Source organism: Rhizophagus irregularis, chromosome 14, assembly GCF_026210795.1.
Source record: "Rhizophagus irregularis chromosome 14, complete sequence".
In the NCBI taxonomy this organism is placed as follows: Eukaryota; Fungi; Glomeromycota; class Glomeromycetes; order Glomerales; family Glomeraceae; genus Rhizophagus; species Rhizophagus irregularis.
In genome coordinates this window covers 3,807,654-3,827,926 of record NC_089442.1, presented here as the reverse complement: position 1 = coordinate 3,827,926, position 20,273 = coordinate 3,807,654, and the positions used below count along the sequence as shown (strand labels likewise).

Here is a 20,273-nt window from a genome sequence, read left to right as displayed (position 1 = left end):
TTAGAAATACGATAGGATGTACACATGTTGTAAAATGTAAACTTGTGTAACTAAAATAAAAACAGATATTGTTCAATTAACATCTCTTCTGCGCCTAAATAAAATCTTTTTTTAACATAATTATTAGTAACAGCAAACCGTATGAGGGTGTAAAGTTGTTTTTTTTGCACGGCAGTTCTTCTTTATGATTGGATTATTTTCTTATTGAATATATTTCCATATTTTATTTAAACAAATAGAAAAATGAAATTATTTCTCCACAATCTCTTTTTTAATGTTACATTTTTTTATTTCCATTGCAATATTTTTTTTTTTTTTAATCACAGGAAAATGTTTAGTGACGATCAACCCTAATTGAAATTGTCGATTGGTCACATGCGAAAATTAACAAAATTTTTTTCTCACCTTTTATTTAATCCTGATAAAGTTAATATCACTTTCCCTCAAAACCAAAATAAAACTTTATGTACCTGCTTAAGAAAAATAAATACTTTTCCCAATTGATTATTAGTCAATTTAGTTGAGCTTGGAGAATCGTTAAGATCTGCTTGAAACAATGTGAATATCATCAGTTAGTCTAAACTAAGTTTAAAAAAAAAGGTTGTAAAAGTTTATACGGAGTTTCTTTTTTATTAATAATGAAAACTGCTTCAATTCTAACTTTATCTGGTATTTGACAGATTTTATTTATAAATATTATTATTACTATTATATTAAATAACAATAATTGTACTACGTTCAACTTTAAAAGGAAACTCATTCATAGAAATTTAATTTCTGGTTATTAAACCTGTTATCATTTTGTAAAAAAGTTAAATTTATATAAATAAAAAAAAAAAAAGAAGTTCTGTGAAAGTTTTTCTTTTTCATTTTCCCTTTCTAAAAAGAAAAAAGAAAAAAGAAGAAAAAAAAAAAGAGAGAAAAAGTTCATATTATTACAATGATATATTGTTGTTGTCTTTCATAATATTTCTTTTTATGAAATACATTCAAGTAACACATCTGCATGTCAATTACTAATTGTGTATCACGACCTTTAACATTTCCGCAATTATCATTATTTATTATCTATATTATTATTATTATTTTGTTTATTGTTATTATTGTACGTACACAACCTTTCCCTCCTCTTTCAAATAATTACCTTAATTAAAAATATTAATTATAAATTTACCACCTTTTCATTGTATTATTTAAATAAATAACGGACCCCATACTAATAATAATAAATATAATGTAAAGTAGAATTTTTAACAACGCGGCTAATTTGCAGCTGAAATTTATCAAATTCTCATGCTATAAAACTTTGTACTTTCTAAAATTTTCCGATGTAAATCATTGTCTGTTTTGTTATTCATTGATTACATAATAAATTGCGTCATTGTTAATTCCGCAAACATTCCGACTTCTCCCTTTATAGTTGAAAAAAATTCACACGTGAGTTTTATGGTTATACAAAATGATCTACCTAGCATGAAATCCATGAATTAATGTAATCTATATATAGTAATTTTTGATACATTGTTAACTGTGAGTTAATTTCGATTAAAAAAAAAAAATATTGCATCTATTTCTAAAAAATCTTTATTTTATTGTTAATTAATGAACATCATAAAAACGGTATTTGTATTATATTAATATAATTTAATTTAAACAGTGAATTATCTTTTATATATACTCCCCTTTTTTTAATCATCCGATTTGGTTACAATTTAAATTATTTAGTTAGAATATCTAAACAAATTATATACTTTTTTTTTACACGCATTGACCTCAAATTAATACCATTTAAGGAAAAGTCTACGCGTATAAACCCTTGAATAATTTTTATACATGAGAGGGAATAAAAAATAATATAAAATGTGATGAAGTTTTTGATCAAAGATATAATAAATACAAAAAAAAAAATCTCGCATATTTTGATTAATATAATTATTACGTCTATGAAAGTAAATATATACAAACGTTAAAGCTTTAACAAGCCATTACGACGAATATATATATAAATGCTGGTGTTATATATTTAGTCGGTATCATCTGAAATATCATTAACTGTTGTATATTGCATTGCATTCTTCTCCCATACTTTACCGTTACCTGACGGTAATATCGGTATAGGAAGAAATATCGTATATATTGGGCTTAAAAAAATACAATAAATAAAACGTATTAATAAATAAAATACACTCAAATCATAATTAAAAATTATTTATTAATAGAAAAGTAACGTAATTTTTTTTCACTTACTATTTGCTATTGTTTTTTTTAAAAAAAAAAGGAAAGGAAAGAAAAGAAAAAAGAAAAAAAAAGTTTAGTTCAAAAAAATAAGATCACGTGAGAAATATATTCAAAATAAAGATAAATGATAACTCACTAATTCTGGCCAACATTAAAGAATTGACGAAAATTGTTTAAACATCCCACGTCATATGGGTTTACAAATACCTAAATAATATAGTTAAATTTTAAAGTTCATAAAATTTTAAATTGATATTGATTAAATGATTAAACAAATTATCTTATTACCTCTCCTTTTTGTCGAGCTGACCGTTTTGCGTATTGATTATTATAAAATTCTACTGTTGTTTGTGATGTGAAAACCTGAAAATATATATATATATAATATATTTAATAAAAAAAAAGATTTAAATAAATCCAAGAGAAAAATTAAACTTACTAAATAATAATGCCATGAACACATTCCTCCTATAAAACATTTTATATGTTATATGAAAAAATATTTAATTTCTAAACTGTAAAATAATAGACAAATTATATATACCTAATGCTATTCCGATTGCGACAGCAAGCAAAAATGATAAGGCCATATAAGGTCTTGGCATCCAATAGTTCCACTTAAAAAGAAAAGCGTTTAATTAGACTCAATTTATATTGCGTTAAGAGCCTCCAAAATAATTTTTAATTATAATCACCTCAGCTTCAAAATCAAGACTGATCAAAAAAACTTTCCACCCAACAGCAACAAAATAAAAACAAGAGGCCACCAAATAAGTCATGAAAAGTAAAAAATATCTATGGTTAAAATGTCCAACACAATTCGCTATCCATGGACAATGATGGTCAAATCTTAATACACATTTTTTACACACTGAACAATGATGTGCTCTTTCAGGTTTTGGAAGGTGGCCTTATTATTATTATTTTTTTTAAAAAAAATAAAATAAAATAAATAAAATTAATAAAATTAAGAAATTTCATATAAATTAATTTACATTTTTTGCATGTTTTCGGAAATACTTGATATTCTTCCAATTCAATAAATAATTCTCGTAGTGTTGGATCATCTGATTCCTACATAAAAAATAATTTCACATCAATTAAATTTTATTAATTCTAAATAATTAAAAGCATTGAATGTATCTTACCGTTTCAGCAGTTCCAGCATTTAATACACCTCCAGGCTTTGTTCTAATTGCCATATAATAATGAAAAAAGATACAAACTATCATATATATACTAAATAATAATCCAGCATAATAAGAAAATTTTGTCCAAATATAATCGTCATCCCATTGATAAAAATAAGGAAAAACAACTGTAAAATATGTCAATGCTGCCATTCCGATCAAGCCTATGGCCAATATGATAAATACGGGGCCAATAGCGAAAATAACCGAATTGGCTATTTTATCAACTCCGCGAATAAAACCATGCCGAGTAGGGGTAAACATTATTTTGACTTGCAAACTTTAAACAGTTAAACTTAACGAAAGTATAATAAAAAGTATGCGGTGAAAATTATAATTTTATTTTTTTTTTTATAATAGGTAACTACAAATATTAAAATCTACGTATTACAACTAACTTTTTTAATATAAGAGGGTTGTAGTTGCTACCATCTTTGGCAGTCCCGCAGTTTCCTGATCATCCAAAATTTTGCAATTTTGCAACAACGCATCGATCCTTTTTTGCCGCATCCCTCCAAACTTCCAAATGTTTAAAGCCACAACTCTTTAAATAATTAATAACTTTCCTAACTTGATGACTTCCACCGATTTCCATAATTAACTGCGGTAAATAATTTTGTATACTATCTTTGAAGCGTAATAATCCGTTATTTCGAGTAGTATGATACGCGATACGTTCATGAAATGCGGTTCCATCTTTTTCAGCGACTAAAGCAATTTTATCTTCCCATAATTTAACATCATCTTTTAATGTTTTATATTCTTCATTAGTAACATAAGGTGGATTAGATAATATCATGTTAAATCCTTTTCCACTTTCCGTGGAATCTTTAATAAATAGATCAATTTCATTATCTGTCGCGTTTAAAATATCTAATTTAGAAAATTTTACCGAATTTTTTAATTGATTTTTGGAATTAAATGTAAAATAATTTAATTCTGCTAATGAGAGTGCGTTAGATGATATGTCTATACCATGTATATTACTCGAGTTTGTTGGAAGATGATGAGCAAGTGATAATGCAATACATCCTGATCCTGTACATATATCTAAGATTTCAAATTTTGTTCTTTCTTTACCTTTTCGTTCTTGAAGAAATGGTCCAAGCATCGAAATAACTTTGCTTGTCCATTCCTCTGTTTCCCATCTTGGAATCAATACAGGTGATTGAGTGATGATTTCTAAATCACAAAATGGTTGTGTACCAAGTATGTATTGTAATGGTTTTGATTTTTCTACTCTTTCATTAATTAACTCATTTAATAAATTTTTTTCAATTTCATTTAAATTTTTTTCTTCTGACAGAAAAAAGAAATTTTTTCTCGTTTTTTGTAATACATATTGCGTAAGCCATCTCAATTCTTGCTTGGCTTGAGTTATATTATTTCCATTCGCTGAAAGCAATCTTTTAATCATATGTTGCATGTTGAACAAACCATTGGATATACGTGGATTTATTTCTGTACGAAAAAAAAACGCATTGATTTAATATCTTAGGTGGTTAATCATCGCTCGTCAAATTCAGAATAATTTCTCTTTTTGTTAAAATACGAAGTATTATAAAATTATTAGTTTTTCCTTGGAAATTTTTAATAATTTTTTCATGAATATATTCAGTGGCTTAAAAACTTACATAACTACCATCGTATTTATTGGTTGATAAAGAAATAAAGGCAATCTGGTTTACTTTCATTGGATGTATAATCGGATGTGCAGACGATCCTTGATAAACAGGTTTCCCTCGATAATCATAACTGATAATTCTTTATTCAATAAATCAATACATCTCATTGTTAAATACGTATCCTCAATGATACAATACTTTCACCTATATTCCTCGAACTTTTTATTAATTAAAAACTATGATACCAACTCCTAACTTAGATCATTTATCACCCGGAGACTATGAACTTGTATATGAACCAGCAGGTAAGTTTTGCTTTAAAAAGTTTAATTACAAAAAACTAAAGATGATTAAATAGCTGTCTTTATTTAGAAGATACATTTTTATTGCTTGATGCACTTGAAAAAGATGCTGAATTTTTAAGAAATGAGATTAAACCTTGTATATGTTTAGAAATTGGGTTAGTAAAGTTAGTAAAAAGAAAGAAAGAAATCTTTTTGTAATAATTTATCATCATTATTAGATCAGGTACAGGGTGCGTATCAACATTTCTTGGAAAAATACTTGGTGATGGAACAGCACGTGAGTTTTTTCTTTTGATTATTTATTTATGGACATAAAAATAACATTTATATTATATATATATTTTTTAAAAAAAGTTTTAATATGTACAGATATAAATCCATATGCAAGTGCCATCACTAATAAGACGGGATATCATAATTCGGTACTTATTCACGTGATTTTAATAAATTTTCTTTCCCATCTTTACTAAAAATTAAAATTTAATTAGATCCAATTAGATTCTATTACTACCAATTTAGTAAATGGTCTTTTACCAAGGCTTTATCATTCAATTGATATATTATGTTTTAATCCACCTTATGTTGTTACTACTTCTGATGATTTATACTTATCAAAAAGTATTATTGAGAAAGCATGGGCCGGTGGAATTGATGGAAGAGAAATTATTGACAAAATGTTACCATTAGTTGATGTTAAGTATTTCTTATTTAAAATAAATTAATTTAATAAAATATTAAAAATATATATATATATATATTTTTCTTCTATTATAGAAATTATTATCGGATAAAGGTGTATTTTATCTTTTATTAATTAATGAAAATAAACCAAATGAAGTTTGTGAAATAATGAAAAATAATTATCATTTACAATCAGAAGTAAGATTTTATGTCAAAAAAGTGATTCTTTATTGTAAAATCAGTTAATTAATATTATTTTAGGTTTTATTATCGCGTTTAGCAGGAAGAGAAAAACAGTTGATCTTGAAATTTTGGAGAAATACCCGTTGAGTTCGCATATAACTCTTATAGATTGTTAAATCATTAAATCAATTAAATCATCAAGAACATCAGTTATCAATATTCCTATTTAACAAAAAAAAAACTTGTTGTAAATAACTGGACCAAATAGATATAATCCCAATTTTTTTTAGAAACAAAATAATCAGTTTTAATTTTTTTAGTTCTATCTACACGCGAAATCCAGTATAAAATAATCTATTGTTATTATTTATAAACGAACACAAATTCTTGAATTATTATTATATTCTATTCGATGTAATCCGTTAATTTCAAATTTGTAAAATTTGTAACAATACAGTAAGATAAAAAAAGTGATTTGTACGTATAATTAATTAAACCTAACAAACTAAAGAAAATGACATAGCGTCAATTAAAAAGTGTTTGTGCTATATAATTTGTGGAACCACATAGAAGATAATTACTTTCCTGTATCAAACTATGCATAAAATTGTTACAAGCAAGATAATCAAAGAAAAATTTGCGTTTTATTCATAATCAAGCCTAAAAGTTTCCATTGAGAGAAAAAAAAACTATGTAGTTTCATCCTTCATTTCTGATGTCGGTTGTAAATCATTAGGAGATCTGGAACGAGATTTAGGATGACCATTAACTTGTTCTGACCTTCTACGACGTTCAGATGGCGAACGAGAATATGATCTTGAGCGAGAACGATATCGACCAGAACGTCTTCTATCATGTTCGCCATCATATTTTCTATAATCTAATCCCGATCTACGATTTCGATTGGGGCTAGGACTACGACTACGTCTAAAAAACAACAAACAAAAAGAAGATTTATTTACTTAATTATCATTTGCTTTTTTGAAATCTAATCACCAAATATAAACCTTGGTCTGTAAGAATTTTCAGGTATTTCGTATCTTCCCCGTCTCATTGGAGAATACCTATAAAAAGTATAATTAAATTTTTAATTTGAATTCAATTTAATCAGTAAATTCAATGATCAAACTTACCTATTATCTTTGCCTCTCATTTCTCGAGGGGCTAAATTTTGAATTATAGTAAAAATGATATTATAACTGGTACTAAATCAAATTAAAAGAAAAGGACATTACTTTTTCTGGATCCACGTGCAAATTCTACAGTCAATTCTCGCCCATGTAATATGACAGTTCCGTGTCTGTAAGCCTCTTCGCAATCACGTTCATCATAATATCTTGAAAAAAGGAAGAAAAAAAACCGCGATTTCTTGTCAAGGACCGATGGAAAAGTCTTTAAAAAACATTCAATTCTTTTTGGTCGAGTAAACTTGAATCTTTAATCGACAGTAAGAAAACTTTGAATAATAAGTCTTTAAGGATACTCTATGTACGCAAAACCTCTTGGTTCCCTGGTGTAATAGTCCCTTGGTATATAGACTAAGTAAAAGGTAAAAATTGGTAAATAAAAATAGTTCAAAATGTTTGGATAATACTTATAAAGTACCTACCGTCTTTAAGTCTACCAAATTCTCTAAAAATAGGTTCGAGATCTTCAATACTAAAGACCAAAGAAAAAACCAGAAATTATAGAAAAAAATATATTAGCATCTCCTAAAATAAGGATATCACGCTTTATAACTCACGTTGTTCGCCTGGAAAGTCCAGAAACGAATAACGAGCGAGACATCCTTTCCCCATAAGAAGACATATTTTACTGGAAGAATAACGATTAAGTACGATATTGAATTGTTAGCTATTAAAAATTATGATTTAATTATACCCAACTGTTACACAAACATGAGAAATTAGCTTTTGAGCGGTCGGTCGGAATTATAATAATTTCAACTTAATTCCGCCTGAAATTAATTAAATTAAACCCTTTCTACTTCGAAAAAAAATATTCCTGCTGAAGAAACGTAAACGAAAAAATACATTTATGATTAAAGTAAAAATTATGAAATTACTGTATTTGAAATTTTTTTTTTTAACAGCATCCTAAACAGGTTATATTGGTGCATGATTCAGAATACAATTTCGCTAAAATCTTTTATAATTCTTCGTTAGGCATCAGGTGGACATTATGAATATTAACCTATAATCAACGCGATAAATAATAATTTAGAAAAATCGAGTTCATTTCTAGCACCGTAAAGGTGCGTTTCGGATAATCCGATCAAAGTATTAGAGCCATAAATTCAAATACAAATAAAATACGTATTAGGAAAATCATAGCAGCCATAATCGTCGGGTTGAACCTTTTCGTCATATTCGTTTAATATGATATACCAAATAATCGGATTTCGGATGCATCTCTAACAGGATATATTTTATTATCCAAACACAAGGTAACACACGTCAAAAATTAAAATTTTCCAAGTATGAATAAATAAATTAGTTACAATAGTCCATTTATAGATGATGATCGATCTTTTTCAAACAATTAATTTCACATGGACAATATAATAAATTAAATTAACGTGGTTTATCAAAGAATTTTTTCTAATATCCGTCCGGCCGAACTTTTTACCATGTAATATTTTTATTGGTTTCCTATAAACGAACATTCTTTGGAATAATTTGTGAAACTTCAAAGTTGAATTTGTATATATATAGTCCATTTTCGTAATTTTTTTAGAAATAATCATACAAATCAGCATTTACGTAATTGAAAATGGCAAAAGAATATGAATATCCTCACATATCACTACCTATACATCAAATGAAATTACATTATGACGTGGTGGTTATTGGGTCAGGCTATGGTGGTGGAATTGCTGCTTCTCGCATGTCAAGAGCCGGCAAACGGGTTGCATTATTAGAAAAAGGTTAATCTCAAACCTTTTCTGAAATTTTTTTTCGACTTTCTTTTTAAAAAAAATAAACACATTCATTATATTCATTGTAATAGGAAAAGAACGATGGCCCGGAGAATATCCAAATACATTAAAAGAATGTTTGAAAGAAATTCAATATAGCTCTCCAGAAAAGCATCTCGGTAAAAAAACTGGAATGTACCATTATTATAATGGTAGTGATCAAAATGCTGTTGTAGCCTGCGGGTAAGTTTCAAGTCGATATTTCTGCAATAACTCCGATCTAAATTTTCTTTGTATTTATTATAGTCTCGGAGGTACATCTCTTATTAATGCAAATGTAGCTCTTGAAGCCGATGATCGTATCTGGCAAATGTCAATTTGGCCTGACGAAATTCAAAATGATCATGATTCTATGAAAAGAGGTAATTTTTCTTTTGTATGTAACTAGCCCAGCCGCACCGGCAATTTTGTACAGTCACGTGATCGCTTTTAATTCATCACATAGTTCACACCCGTCTGAGTTTCTGTTTTTTTTCGAGTAGGTAAAAACTTATTCGCCACCCTTATTCGTCACAGTTAATTTTCACGTGTTAGTGCATAACGCCCTGTGTGCAAAATTTTTGCCGGTGCGGCTGGGGTAGTCAAACTTACTGCGCCACATTAAGTATTAATTTAATTTTATGCTTTTAGGATACGAAAGAGCAAAAGAAATGCTTCAACCATGTCAATATCCAGCTCATTTTCCTGAATTACCGAAATTAAGAACTTTGGAAACTCAGGCGAGATTATTGGGAGAAGAATATCATAAAAATTTTTATAGGGCTCCTATTACTGTCACATTCGAAAATCGAGTTAATGCTGCGGGAGTACGTCAACGTGCTTCTACGTTAACAGGAAATGATGCTACAGGAATTAATGATGGTAGTAAAAATAGTACACTAATGAATTATATACCCGATGCATGGAATCACGGTTGTGAAATATTTTGTGAATGTGAAGTAAGAAGTATTAAAAAATGCAAAAAAACCGGAAGATACATTGTATTTTATGAATGGTTAGATGTAGGTTAAAAAAGAATTTTTATTTATTTTTTTTTTAAAAAAAATTTTTATTGACATATGAATTAATGTATTTTATTCCAAAGGACAAACGTACAAATTTTACAGATGATAATCGTCATAGCCTTTACTTTGTTATTGCTGATACTGTTTTTCTTGCGGCTGGTACGTTTGGTTCCAATGAAATCTTAATGAGATCGAAGTCTTATGGTTTAAAGATTAGCGATCGTTTGGGAAAAGGATTCAGCGGAAATGGTGATGTAAGTGGTCTCATTTATAACAATTGAATTTTTTATTTTGTTTTATAATTATACTTTATACATGGAAATTATCTTTAGATATTTGGACTTGGCTATAACACGGATTATCTTGTTAATTGTGTCGGACCAATTAAAGATAATACAGCCAGCATGAAAAATCCAGTTGGCCCATGTATTACTGGTGTTATTGATATGCGTCGCAGCGCCGAAAATGTACTTGAAGGTTATGTGATTGAAGAAGGAACTATACCCGGATCTACGGGTAAAATTTTCAAACTAGTTCTCGAAGCAGGAAGTTTATTAATTGGTACCGAATCACAAAACACTACATTATCACAGTATGCAAAAAAGTTATGGAGAAAAATTGAATCGCCATTTAATGGAGTTTATACTGGTGCTACATCACATACTCAAACTTATTTGATCATGTCACATGACGATAATACAGGCCAAATAGAATTAGTAGATGACCGCTTGAAAATATCATATAATGGTGTAGGTGCTTCTGACACTGTAAGTAAATTAAATAAAATATTAGAAGAAGCTACAATTAAAATTAATGGAACTTATATTCCATCCCCTTTATGGACTGAACCTTTGGGAAGTGAGTTAATTACAGTTCATCCCATTGGAGGTTGTAGTATAGGAAAAAATGGAAAACATGGTGTTGTAAATCATAAAGGCCAAGTATTCGTAGATGATAGTAATAATCTTCATGAAGGACTTTACGTGTGTGATGGTTCAATTATACCAACTGCCCTTGGGGTTAATCCATTTTTAACGATTAGTGCATTGACTGAAAGAATTTGTGAATATGCAGCAAAAGATCGTGGGTGGGAAATTAATTACGATCTTGTCAAAAAGCCAATTGATTTTGATCAGCCACTTATATCTTATGAACGAAAATTCGATTTGACCAATCGAGGACATATATTGGAAGGTGGAATAAGTTTCACGGAAGTTATGAGAGGTTATTTTTCAACCGAAGTTTTATCAGCAGATTATGTTGCCGCTGAACGTAAGCACAACAAATATTTTATTTTTATATAAATTTAATTACCATTTCTAATGCAATTTAAATTTTAGTGCAAGCAAAATCTTCAGATTCGACAATGCAATTCATGTTAACAATAATTGCATACAACGTTGAAACATTAGTTGAAATGGATGATCATTCTGCATTAATTACTGGAACAGTTTCGTGCCGTGCGTTGTCACCTGATCCGCTGCTTGTTACTAATGGGAAGTTTCGTTTATTTATCCCAAGAACTGATCATGTTGATTCTAATCAAATGATGTATGATTTGAATTTGTCTGCAACTGATGGAACAAAATACCGACTCAAAGGATATAAATTAATTAAGAATGGAACATTTTCAGAACAAGTAACGTCTACAACTACTTTATATGTTACAATATATCATCTTGATGATTTAGATAATATTGACGAAGAGGAGGAAGCTGATATAAGAAAAGTTGTCGGTAGAGGAATTCTAAGAATTAAACCTTCTGATCTTTTGAAGCAATTAACTACACTCAAGGTAAGAAAATAGATGCGTCTTGTTTATAATTATATAACTAAAAAAAAAATTTGGTGATGTTTATATAAAATACAAATTATTTTAATTCCTACTTCATTTAGGCAACTGGAGAGACATCTGAATCAAGATTTAAAGCTATGATTACGTTCAAAAATTTTTTTGTAACAACAATTTTAAAACATATATTTGTTAGATTTCTTCCTTTAGAATATTCTCAAACCTTTTCAGTCGCAAAAACATTTTATTATAAGAGTAGACCAAAAAAAGAGATGTGGGAAATTATAGCTGAAGATGATGTAAAAAGTTTATTGCATAGATATCAGGGTGGAAGAAAAGGACCAATTCTTTTTGTACATGGTGCCGCTATGTCGCATGAAATGTGGACAACTAATTTAATTAAAAATAATATAGTGGATTATCTTTTAGAACACGGGTATGACATATTCTTAATTGACAATCGATTGTCAACTGCAAATATCGCTTCTAAAGAACAGCAAACTTTAGATGATATTAGATTAGATCAAGCTGCAGCGACTAAAAAAATTCGTGAAATTACCGGTGTTGAAAAAATTGGTATAATTGCTCATTGTGTTGGATCAATTGCAACATTTATGGGATTGTTAGATAGAAAAATCGAAGGAGTGGGATGCCTTATTGCTTCACAAGTTGCAATGCATCCTTCGGCTGGATTTTGGAATAGAGTTAAAATGCGTTTAAATATACTTCCATTTACTAGATTCGTACTACGTCAGTCATTATTCGATGCAAGAACTTCTCCAGAGACTAATTTAACCAACAAAATACTTGATCAATTATTACGTTTTTATCCGGTATCGAAAGGTCAAATTTGTCGTAATGCTTTATGTCATAGAACATCATTTTGTTATGGTACTTTATATCAACACGAAAATATTAACCAGCAAATTCATGATTATCAAGATGAATTTGTCGGTATTGTTAATCTCACTACTATGCAACATCTTGCTAAGGTATCCAAAAAGGAGTTGCTATTAAATTACCAAGGCCAAAATGTGTATGTAACACAAGAAAATATTCGAAATAGGCTAAACTTTCCAATTTGTTTCATTCATGGAGATAAGAATGTTGTGTAAGTATAAAATATAAGTTTGTTTATTTATTTATTTATTTATATTTATTTATTTATTTATATTCAATTAATTTTTCTTCATCAATAGATTCGATATAAAGTCAACGAAGAAGAGTTACGACGCATTACGATTAGTGAATGGAGCAGATAATTACGTATATAATGAAATTAATAATTACGGACATCTCGATGTTTGGTGGGGAACAAATGCTAATGAAGATGTATTTCCCAAAGTATTAAATCACTTGGAAGAAACCCAACATTTATGGGGATATACAGCTCAACATCCATCAAATGGTTTTCAACCCTTTGATGATTCTTAAAGTTTTGACATAGCGTTCCATAAAATAGATCAATTTCAAATAAAGTATAGTAATAATGTAAATCGTTGCGAGAAAATAAACTTGTGTCACATAACATATTCAAGCAAAATAGTAACCTTTATTAGAAGTCCTCCCGGTCCTTTCCCAAAAGTATTCGTTAAAGTAAGATAAGGTTACTACCATGCAGAAAGACAGTTTATAAAGACGGAAAAACTATACTTCGATAATCCCGTTAATTTTACTTACAATTATCTTTCACATGATAAATTTCTTTTTTGATATTCTATAATATGAATCCAATTTTGGCAGTAGTATTCACGTGATTAATCACTTTTTTTTGTGTCCAATTTTTATGATACCACATATAATTAGCTTGTACCAATCTTAATTCAGAAACGGGGTATGCAACATTAACCAATTAACTAACTTTAATTAGTAATATTTTATTTTGCATCTTCTATTAGCCTTTCGTAGTAATATGCATCCTTTGATCATAGTATAATAGTTATTATAATAATAGATTTTGAAATGAAACGTTCTATATATAAACCTTCACGTTTCCTATAGAAGTTTGGGTTCCATAAAGGATCGTTTTACGCCATATAATTTGGAAGCAGGTTTTTCTATTTTCTCCAATTTCTTGGCATTTTTGAAATTCGCAGTAGGGATAAAAATTTCATCCCTTTTATTATGTTGTGTTCATTAAAGTTTTGATCATTTACTTACATATGCATAATTAATTAGAGCGCGGTTATACAGTCTTCTTTTCCCCGCATAGCTCTAAAAAGCTACTTACAAAATAGGAAATTCTATTAAATATAAACTTTTTATTTGTATGCTGGTTTGATTAGCAGTAACGACCCATATCGCACATACCTATTTAATTAACACAAGAGTAAACACAAAATAACAAATATTATTTAATTTATTTATTACTAAAACTATTCAACAGTGTAATTTTAGAATTTGCAACCAAAAATAGTCTGGAAGCATTTATCTTGTCGCGAGTATAAATTTATCCCGCGAGTTTGATGAACACATTCAAAAAAAAAATTTTTTTCTTTAGAGGTTCCCACTTTTAATTTTTTCTACAAGAAAATTATTTTTTTTTTTTTATTATTTCTTATTAAAAAAAACAATTTTTTTTATTAAATTAATATAAGTTTTTTTGTTACGAAAATTTTTTTTTATATTGTTAATAAAATTAAATATTAATAACAACAATGGTTAAAAAATTCTTGGGAATACTTTCTCTAACCCTCACCTGTACCCTTCTTGGAGTCGTAAATCGTCTCGAGAGTGCTGAGGCTGCTGCTTGTGACCCCACCGCTTGTCAACCACCAAAATGTTTTTGCCCTTCCGTTAACCCTCCAGGTGGTTTACCACTTGAAAAAACTCCTCAATTTTTCCTTTTAACTTTCGGTAAGAAAATTATTTAATTTTTATAAGAATAATATATTGTTGATAATAAATTTAATAAATTTCAATTCTTTGATTTAGATGATTCCGTTCAAGAAGGTACCTTAAAAGGTAAGAGCATATTAATTTGTATGTGATTCATCATGCGTTTCTCCATTTGACAAAAATTATTTTTTTTTTAGTTGCAAACAGCCTTATTGGGAAAAGGAAAAATCCGAATGGGTAATTATAATTTATAAAAAAACAAACCTATTTAAAATTTAAAATTTTAATTTTAATATATATAATATATTTTTTTTTAATAGATGTCCAATTAGAGCTACTTATTACGTTAGTATCCAATATACAGATTTTTCATTGGTAACGCAGTGGTATGCAGCTGGAAATGAGGTATGTGATCTTTTTTCATATTAATATATCTGTGTGTATATTTTCTCTTTAAGAGATAAAAATTAAATTTAATGTATTGAACAGGTTGCAGATCATACTATGACACATCCTCAAGATCCTTTCGATGGTAAGTTATAAAAAAAAATTATTATTCGTTTAGTTTTATAACGTGATCTCTAATTTTGATTTGTTATAGATGAAATTATTGGATGTAAAAAATCACTTAACGCTTTTGCTGGTATCCCAAATGGCAAGATAGCGGGGTGGCGATCTCCTTTCCTCAATTGGCAACCAAAAACTTTTGACGTAATTGCTCAACAAGGGATTCTGTATGATTCCTCAACAACTGCATTGACAGATGATGCTACTTGGCCTTATACCATGGATTATGGTCTATATAATGATTGTTGGAAAGGTTTCTGTGATACAACTATTCATCCCGGTTTATTCGAAATCCCAATGGCTGCTATTATAGGTGATTTTTTTTTTCTTTTAGCTGAATAGGTAATTTATAATTCTTTGCTAATTCATGAATTTAAATTAATTAACAGATGATAAGGGTACTCCACATTTAATGGATCCACATCTCGATGGAACACCTGACGTAGTTAAGGGATGGTTACAGGACAATTTCCTACGTCATGCAAAACAAGGAAAAACACCCTTCGGTTTATTCCTTCATCCTGCTCATCTTAACCAACTTCCCGGTGTTCCATTGGCTCCTGGTGCCACAGATCCTGCTAAAAATCTTCAAATGCTTGAAGAATTTCTAGATTGGGCTGTTGCACAACCGGACACTTGGTTCGTAACGAGTCAACAATTGTTGGAATGGATGAAAAATCCAGTTCCAGCAGATCAACTTAAAGATTTCGCACCTTTCTCGTGTCAAGTTCCTAAAATTGGAAAAGAAATCTGCAATGGATTGGATGATGACGGAAACGGACAGGTTGACGAAGGACTTGTACAAAATTGTAATTTCAACACTGTAGTATGGAATACTTGTTACGGATGCCCTAGTGAAAATCCAAGTCTTGCCAATCCTGTTCCAAAAGGTGGTGACCGTTTCCGTGTTCCAACAACTTGTGATTCAGTTTGGTGGGATCCCATTGCTAATCAATGTCTCTGCCAAGATGCCAACTGTGCATACACTGACTTAAGTAAACCAGTGGGTAATGCTGGAGACAACAGTACTAATGCTGGTGGTTCTAATAAAGGTACTAATAATGGTCAACCTAATGAAAATAAAAAGAGTGGGGCAAGCTCAATAACTAGTTCGAATACAATGACTTTGATACCCGGCTTTATAATTGCATCTATATTTATGCAGTGGATCTTCTAAAAAAGAAACACTCTCCCAACAAACATTTTTTTTAAAAAATTATTAATTATAAAAGAAATATGTAATTGTAATTGTAGTTTTATTTTAGATAAGAATTATGATTTATTAATAATATCTATTTAATCTAATGCCATGTACTATGTTAAAATTTCTGTTCTAGAATTATAATCAAAATAAATAAATTAATTTATCCATCAAAAATCTGATGGTGAAAATCGGTTATGTTTACAATTTTACTATGGATGATTGTGAAATATTCCGTTTATGGAAACGGAATTTCAGATATTAATAACAGTTAGTGATAATCAACGCCTTTTACTTAACAAATATAAGTTGTGTACAAATAAGTACAACTAATACATAAATTAGCCAAGGATCAAGTTTATGTCGCAGAAGTTCTCATGACTAAATTCCGTAAATTCCGTATTTACAAAAATTTACATAATAACAACATAATTAAATTTTTAATTCTGTTACACTAAGTTTCATTTTGGTTTATTTTAAAGTTTTTTTGGTGGCTGCCTTTCTTTTTTCCAAATTTTCTTTAACGTTCGTAACAAATATTTTATTTATAATGACTGAAAAATCTGGATATACTGCTATTCCGCTTGAGGAGCCTCAAGTCCCTAGTGGTAAGTGACGTTAAAAGAGCAAGTGAAATAAGTTTAAACATTTGTAATTTATTTAATTTATTTATTTATTTTTAAAAAAAAAATTATTGTATCAAATATTATTACCCAAAAGAACGAGATTTACCTCCTTATAGTGAGAAACCCCATTACACACCTGCTTTTAATACACATGAATGTTGTTATCAACACCATCAGCAAAGAAGGAAGGCTTGGAGGAAAGCTTTAATTGCTGTATTAATTTTATTCTTGGGAGGAAGGTTTTTGTTTGCTGGGCTTTCTTACTTTATGATGAATAATGTATGTATATTATTTCATTTCATCAAATATATTAACTATGATGCATATTGCTTATATACAAATCTTCTAAAACAAATTGTCTGTACATATTATTTTAGAATTTCGATGATCAATACATTTTGATACAATTTCCTGGCTTGGGACCTCATCATGAACCAGAAATTGGATCACCTGAAGTGCCATATAATGCTCCACCAGTTCCTAGTCCCCCAGAATCTCCTGTTTGTGAACCTACAATAAAATGGAATGGCCCGAGTGAATTGTTATTGGATCCTCGTGATGTTACTGGTTTGGTCTTTAGTGTTAAAGGAATTTCAGTGGTAAATTATATTGAATTTTTTATTTACTATAAATATAATGATTAATAAGCTCTATTTATTTATTGAAGTTTTTTTTTTTAGCATGGAAGCGTTATCATCCGTCAAGATACTCATTCTAAAGATCAAGCTTTTATCAATATTACAAATATAATTAAACTTTCTGAGGATTCTCTCCAAAAAGAAGTTGATATTAAAATTGATATTATCGATGATGACTATACTATTGTTGTTGAGGTACTTTAAAATTAAGAATATTTGAAGAAATACGTATATGTATGATTAATTTTTTCATAATTTTCACATATAATATAGGCACCATCATTTAACGGTCCTCGTCCCACACAAAAATGTGTTAAAGTTGATACTATCATAACCATTCCAAATAATACACATTTCTTTAGATCTCTTTTAGTAGATGTACCAAACAGCTGGATTTTGGCTGAAAATTTAGGTGGAGTTGATTTCGCTTACGTTAATTTTAAGACCAAAAATGGACACATTCGCGCTAAAGTAAGTAATTATATATATATATATTCATTTTGTTCGTGTTATAATAACCCGGTTGTTTTCTGTTTTAGGATATCAGTGCTAGTATTACCGAAATAACTACTGTTAATGGACATATTCAAGGTGGATATGTTGTTTCCGAAAGTTTGGACGTAAGTGAATTCAGTAAATTTTTGAATTATTTATTTAATGTCATTTTTACTTATCCATCTTTATCATTTAGGTTCGTACTGTAAATGGTGCCATTGAAATCAATGCCCTTGTCAACCCTTGGGCTGATAATGTATCGGTTACTGCCAAATCTATTAATGGCCATTTGGACATTTCAGTCGTATGTATTTAATTAATTTTTTTGAACATAGCTTTATATTATTTTATTAATGTATATACGCTTATATATAAATAATTTAATTAGAATGAATTGAAAGAAAAACAAATTCTCAATCTCAAAGCTGGATCTGTTAATGGTGGTGTCGTTGCAACTGTGGTATGTATTATATGCTAAATATTATTTATATTATGAAACATATTTCTAATTCAGCTTTTTTTTATGTTAGCCTGATACATACCATGGAGATTTCTCCGTTTCCACATTGATTGGATATTCCTACATTGAAGGTCAAGACATTACTTATATAAAGAAAACACGAAATGTCAAAGTTGGTTATAAAAATAAGAAAGATGACGATGACGACGATGATGATTTATATAAAAAGAAAATGAGAAAGATGCACAAGAGAACGATGAAGAAAACCAAAAAATGTCGTCATGGTCATAAAGGCCGTAAAGGACATGGTGATGATGAAAAGTCCTCACAAATTAATATTGAAGCAGTAACTGGAGCCGTTGAATTGTACTTTTTAGAGTCTTAAGGATGTAATGAATTGTTTTATGCAGGAATTTTCTTCTTTCATAAAAGAATATTGTAACATATTTTTGATATATTTTTTTGATGTTTAGTTTTATATATTTTTTCTTTCAGTGTAATACTTTTTTTTTATTACAATTATTATTTATTCACGTAAATTTTTGGTTGATTTTTATGCAAAAAAAAAATAAGGCCGGGAAAAACAAATTTCAATTTTAATAAAGTTAATAGTTATTAATTTAAACCAATTTTTTAAAAATGTATTTATTGAATAAAATTCACAATTAAATAAATTTGTTAATTTTTATCACTTTCATCACTTTCATCTGAAAAATCATCTAATTCATCCAAATCTTGAACGAGACTTAAGGGAGGTGCTTTACCACGTTCCAATTGGCGAAGATATGTTCTTCTCTTACGTTCCGGTAATGACTCTAACACCTTTTCCCGTTCTTGCTGTTCTTTCAATAACTCCTTATCACTTTTATTATTACTATACAAAGAAATAACAAGATTAACATTATAACAACTTTATTCTTATAATTAATTACCTAACTGACCTTGATACTATCTCTGCAGATTCTTGACATTTTGCGCATACTTTTTTATCTGTGGCACACTTGCTACATAAAATATGATAAGCTTCTTTCACAGCCTTTTCGTTACAATTTACACTAATATATAAAAATTCTATTAAATTAAATATTTCATCAACAAAGTTTTATTTTTTTGGAAATTTACCAACGTTTCAAGGTCGTCAAAGGTTTATACTTTTTATATTTCTTACGCCATTCAATAATTTCTTTGCATTTATGACAACTAAAAAAAAAGAAAAATACATATATATCTATTAAAAATTTAAAAAAGATTTTTTTTTTTCTTTCTTACAGTCCATTTATAGGTAAAGAATTAATATATTTTGTCTTTTTTGAATTTTTATTCGATTGGAAAGAAAATGTATTTTGATGTTTTTGGCCACTTTTTTTTTTACTATTTGTTGATATTTTAGACATAATTCTTGTTTATAAAAAGCAAGTAAAAAAAAAAATCTATGTAAAAGATCATCAAAAAT

General features: G+C 28.7%; 8 protein-coding genes across 9 annotated transcripts; 4 read left to right on the top strand and 4 right to left on the bottom strand.

Annotated features, from left to right (window-relative positions):
• Positions 1-2,023: 2,023 nt before the first annotated feature.
• OCT59_006530 (uncharacterized protein) lies at positions 2,024-3,692 on the bottom strand (the record flags this gene model as incomplete). The annotated part of the gene is made up of 8 exons (XM_066141316.1): positions 2,024-2,141; positions 2,375-2,445; positions 2,527-2,601; positions 2,678-2,706; positions 2,783-2,855; positions 2,934-3,148; positions 3,234-3,312; positions 3,387-3,692. The coding sequence occupies 8 exons, from the start codon at positions 3,690-3,692 to the stop codon at positions 2,024-2,026; spliced, it is 966 nt and encodes a 321-aa protein (XP_065998115.1).
• A 193-nt stretch (positions 3,693-3,885) lies between these two features.
• OCT59_006529 (uncharacterized protein) lies at positions 3,886-4,854 on the bottom strand (the record flags this gene model as incomplete). Its single annotated transcript, XM_025308685.2, has 1 exon — positions 3,886-4,854. One exon carries the CDS (start codon positions 4,852-4,854, stop codon positions 3,886-3,888), a length of 969 nt encoding a protein of 322 aa, XP_025176500.2.
• Positions 4,855-5,185: 331 nt separating this feature from the next.
• OCT59_006528 (uncharacterized protein) lies at positions 5,186-6,622 on the top strand. Of its 2 annotated transcripts, XM_025309356.2 has the most exons (7): positions 5,186-5,358; positions 5,426-5,513; positions 5,577-5,635; positions 5,713-5,780; positions 5,847-6,050; positions 6,133-6,237; positions 6,301-6,622. In XM_025309356.2, exons 1-7 carry the CDS (start codon positions 5,292-5,294, stop codon positions 6,367-6,369), a joined length of 660 nt encoding a protein of 219 aa, XP_025176499.1. In that variant the 5' UTR covers positions 5,186-5,291; the 3' UTR covers positions 6,370-6,622. The 2 variants fall into 2 exon arrangements, with proteins under 2 accessions (XP_025176499.1, XP_065998114.1); XM_066141315.1 differs by lacking the exons at positions 6,133-6,237; positions 6,301-6,622 and having other exon boundaries at positions 5,189-5,358; positions 5,847-6,130.
• On the bottom strand, positions 6,592-8,066 carry OCT59_006527 (uncharacterized protein). The gene is made up of 7 exons (XM_025318292.2): positions 7,967-8,066; positions 7,832-7,881; positions 7,706-7,760; positions 7,458-7,558; positions 7,356-7,386; positions 7,230-7,286; positions 6,592-7,149 (listed from the first exon to the last, which is right to left on the bottom strand). Exons 1-7 carry the CDS (start codon positions 8,029-8,031, stop codon positions 6,912-6,914), a joined length of 597 nt encoding a protein of 198 aa, XP_025176498.1. The 5' UTR covers positions 8,032-8,066; the 3' UTR covers positions 6,592-6,911.
• Positions 8,067-8,962: 896 nt separating this feature from the next.
• On the top strand, positions 8,963-13,536 carry OCT59_006526 (uncharacterized protein). Its single transcript, XM_025309359.2, has 9 exons — positions 8,963-9,148; positions 9,232-9,382; positions 9,446-9,561; positions 9,830-10,200; positions 10,284-10,457; positions 10,536-11,475; positions 11,544-11,998; positions 12,100-13,106; positions 13,195-13,536. Exons 1-9 carry the CDS (start codon positions 8,995-8,997, stop codon positions 13,427-13,429), a joined length of 3,603 nt encoding a protein of 1,200 aa, XP_025176497.1. The 5' UTR covers positions 8,963-8,994; the 3' UTR covers positions 13,430-13,536.
• A 1,006-nt stretch (positions 13,537-14,542) lies between these two features.
• On the top strand, positions 14,543-16,793 carry OCT59_006525 (uncharacterized protein). Its single transcript, XM_025318291.2, has 7 exons — positions 14,543-14,851; positions 14,930-14,959; positions 15,031-15,070; positions 15,154-15,238; positions 15,323-15,365; positions 15,435-15,713; positions 15,790-16,793. The coding sequence occupies exons 1-7, from the start codon at positions 14,653-14,655 to the stop codon at positions 16,575-16,577; spliced, it is 1,464 nt and encodes a 487-aa protein (XP_025176496.1). The 5' UTR covers positions 14,543-14,652; the 3' UTR covers positions 16,578-16,793.
• Positions 16,794-17,064: 271 nt separating this feature from the next.
• OCT59_006524 (uncharacterized protein) lies at positions 17,065-19,445 on the top strand. The gene is made up of 9 exons (XM_025318290.2): positions 17,065-17,209; positions 17,322-17,506; positions 17,605-17,826; positions 17,908-18,060; positions 18,139-18,336; positions 18,405-18,485; positions 18,557-18,664; positions 18,749-18,820; positions 18,891-19,445. The coding sequence occupies exons 1-9, from the start codon at positions 17,152-17,154 to the stop codon at positions 19,203-19,205; spliced, it is 1,392 nt and encodes a 463-aa protein (XP_025176495.1). The 5' UTR covers positions 17,065-17,151; the 3' UTR covers positions 19,206-19,445.
• Positions 19,433-20,256, bottom strand: OCT59_006523 (uncharacterized protein). The gene is made up of 4 exons (XM_025318289.2): positions 20,090-20,256; positions 19,943-20,020; positions 19,762-19,875; positions 19,433-19,694 (listed from the first exon to the last, which is right to left on the bottom strand). The coding sequence occupies exons 1-4, from the start codon at positions 20,212-20,214 to the stop codon at positions 19,499-19,501; spliced, it is 513 nt and encodes a 170-aa protein (XP_025176494.1). The 5' UTR covers positions 20,215-20,256; the 3' UTR covers positions 19,433-19,498.
• Positions 20,257-20,273: the final 17 nt, after the last annotated feature.

What these genes read in the sequence shown, in the direction of transcription:
- OCT59_006527 (XM_025318292.2), bottom strand. Translation starts at nt 8,031, where the DNA reads ATGTCTTCTTATGGGGAAAGGATGTCTCGCTCGTTATTCGTTTCTGGA. An exon ending in ATGAGAGGCAAAGATAATAG is followed by an intron (nt 7,287 to 7,355) that starts GTAAGTTTGATC and finishes TACTTTTTATAG; the next exon opens with GTATTCTCCAATGAGACGGG. An exon ending in GAAAATTCTTACAGACCAAG is followed by an intron (nt 7,150 to 7,229) that starts GTTTATATTTGG and finishes GTTGTTTTTTAG; the next exon opens with ACGTAGTCGTAGTCCTAGCC.
- OCT59_006528 (XM_025309356.2), top strand. Translation starts at nt 5,292, where the DNA reads ATGATACCAACTCCTAACTTAGATCATTTATCACCCGGAGACTATGAA. An exon ending in TGTATATGTTTAGAAATTGG is followed by an intron (nt 5,514 to 5,576) that starts GTTAGTAAAGTT and finishes CATCATTATTAG; the next exon opens with ATCAGGTACAGGGTGCGTAT. An exon ending in AAATGTTACCATTAGTTGAT is followed by an intron (nt 6,051 to 6,132) that starts GTTAAGTATTTC and finishes CTTCTATTATAG; the next exon opens with AAATTATTATCGGATAAAGG.
- OCT59_006525 (XM_025318291.2), top strand. Translation starts at nt 14,653, where the DNA reads ATGGTTAAAAAATTCTTGGGAATACTTTCTCTAACCCTCACCTGTACC. An exon ending in AAAAGGAAAAATCCGAATGG is followed by an intron (nt 15,071 to 15,153) that starts GTAATTATAATT and finishes TTTTTTTAATAG; the next exon opens with ATGTCCAATTAGAGCTACTT. An exon ending in GGTATGCAGCTGGAAATGAG is followed by an intron (nt 15,239 to 15,322) that starts GTATGTGATCTT and finishes TGTATTGAACAG; the next exon opens with GTTGCAGATCATACTATGAC.
- OCT59_006523 (XM_025318289.2), bottom strand. Translation starts at nt 20,214, where the DNA reads ATGTCTAAAATATCAACAAATAGTAAAAAAAAAAGTGGCCAAAAACAT. An exon ending in TCTTTACCTATAAATGGACT is followed by an intron (nt 20,021 to 20,089) that starts GTAAGAAAGAAA and finishes CTTTTTTTTTAG; the next exon opens with TTGTCATAAATGCAAAGAAA. An exon ending in TTGACGACCTTGAAACGTTG is followed by an intron (nt 19,876 to 19,942) that starts GTAAATTTCCAA and finishes TTTATATATTAG; the next exon opens with TGTAAATTGTAACGAAAAGG.
- OCT59_006524 (XM_025318290.2), top strand. Translation starts at nt 17,152, where the DNA reads ATGACTGAAAAATCTGGATATACTGCTATTCCGCTTGAGGAGCCTCAA. An exon ending in ATGGACACATTCGCGCTAAA is followed by an intron (nt 18,337 to 18,404) that starts GTAAGTAATTAT and finishes TTTCTGTTTTAG; the next exon opens with GATATCAGTGCTAGTATTAC. An exon ending in GTGGTGTCGTTGCAACTGTG is followed by an intron (nt 18,821 to 18,890) that starts GTATGTATTATA and finishes TTTTTATGTTAG; the next exon opens with CCTGATACATACCATGGAGA.
- OCT59_006526 (XM_025309359.2), top strand. Translation starts at nt 8,995, where the DNA reads ATGGCAAAAGAATATGAATATCCTCACATATCACTACCTATACATCAA. An exon ending in AATGCTGTTGTAGCCTGCGG is followed by an intron (nt 9,383 to 9,445) that starts GTAAGTTTCAAG and finishes TATTTATTATAG; the next exon opens with TCTCGGAGGTACATCTCTTA. An exon ending in TATTTTATGAATGGTTAGAT is followed by an intron (nt 10,201 to 10,283) that starts GTAGGTTAAAAA and finishes TTTATTCCAAAG; the next exon opens with GACAAACGTACAAATTTTAC.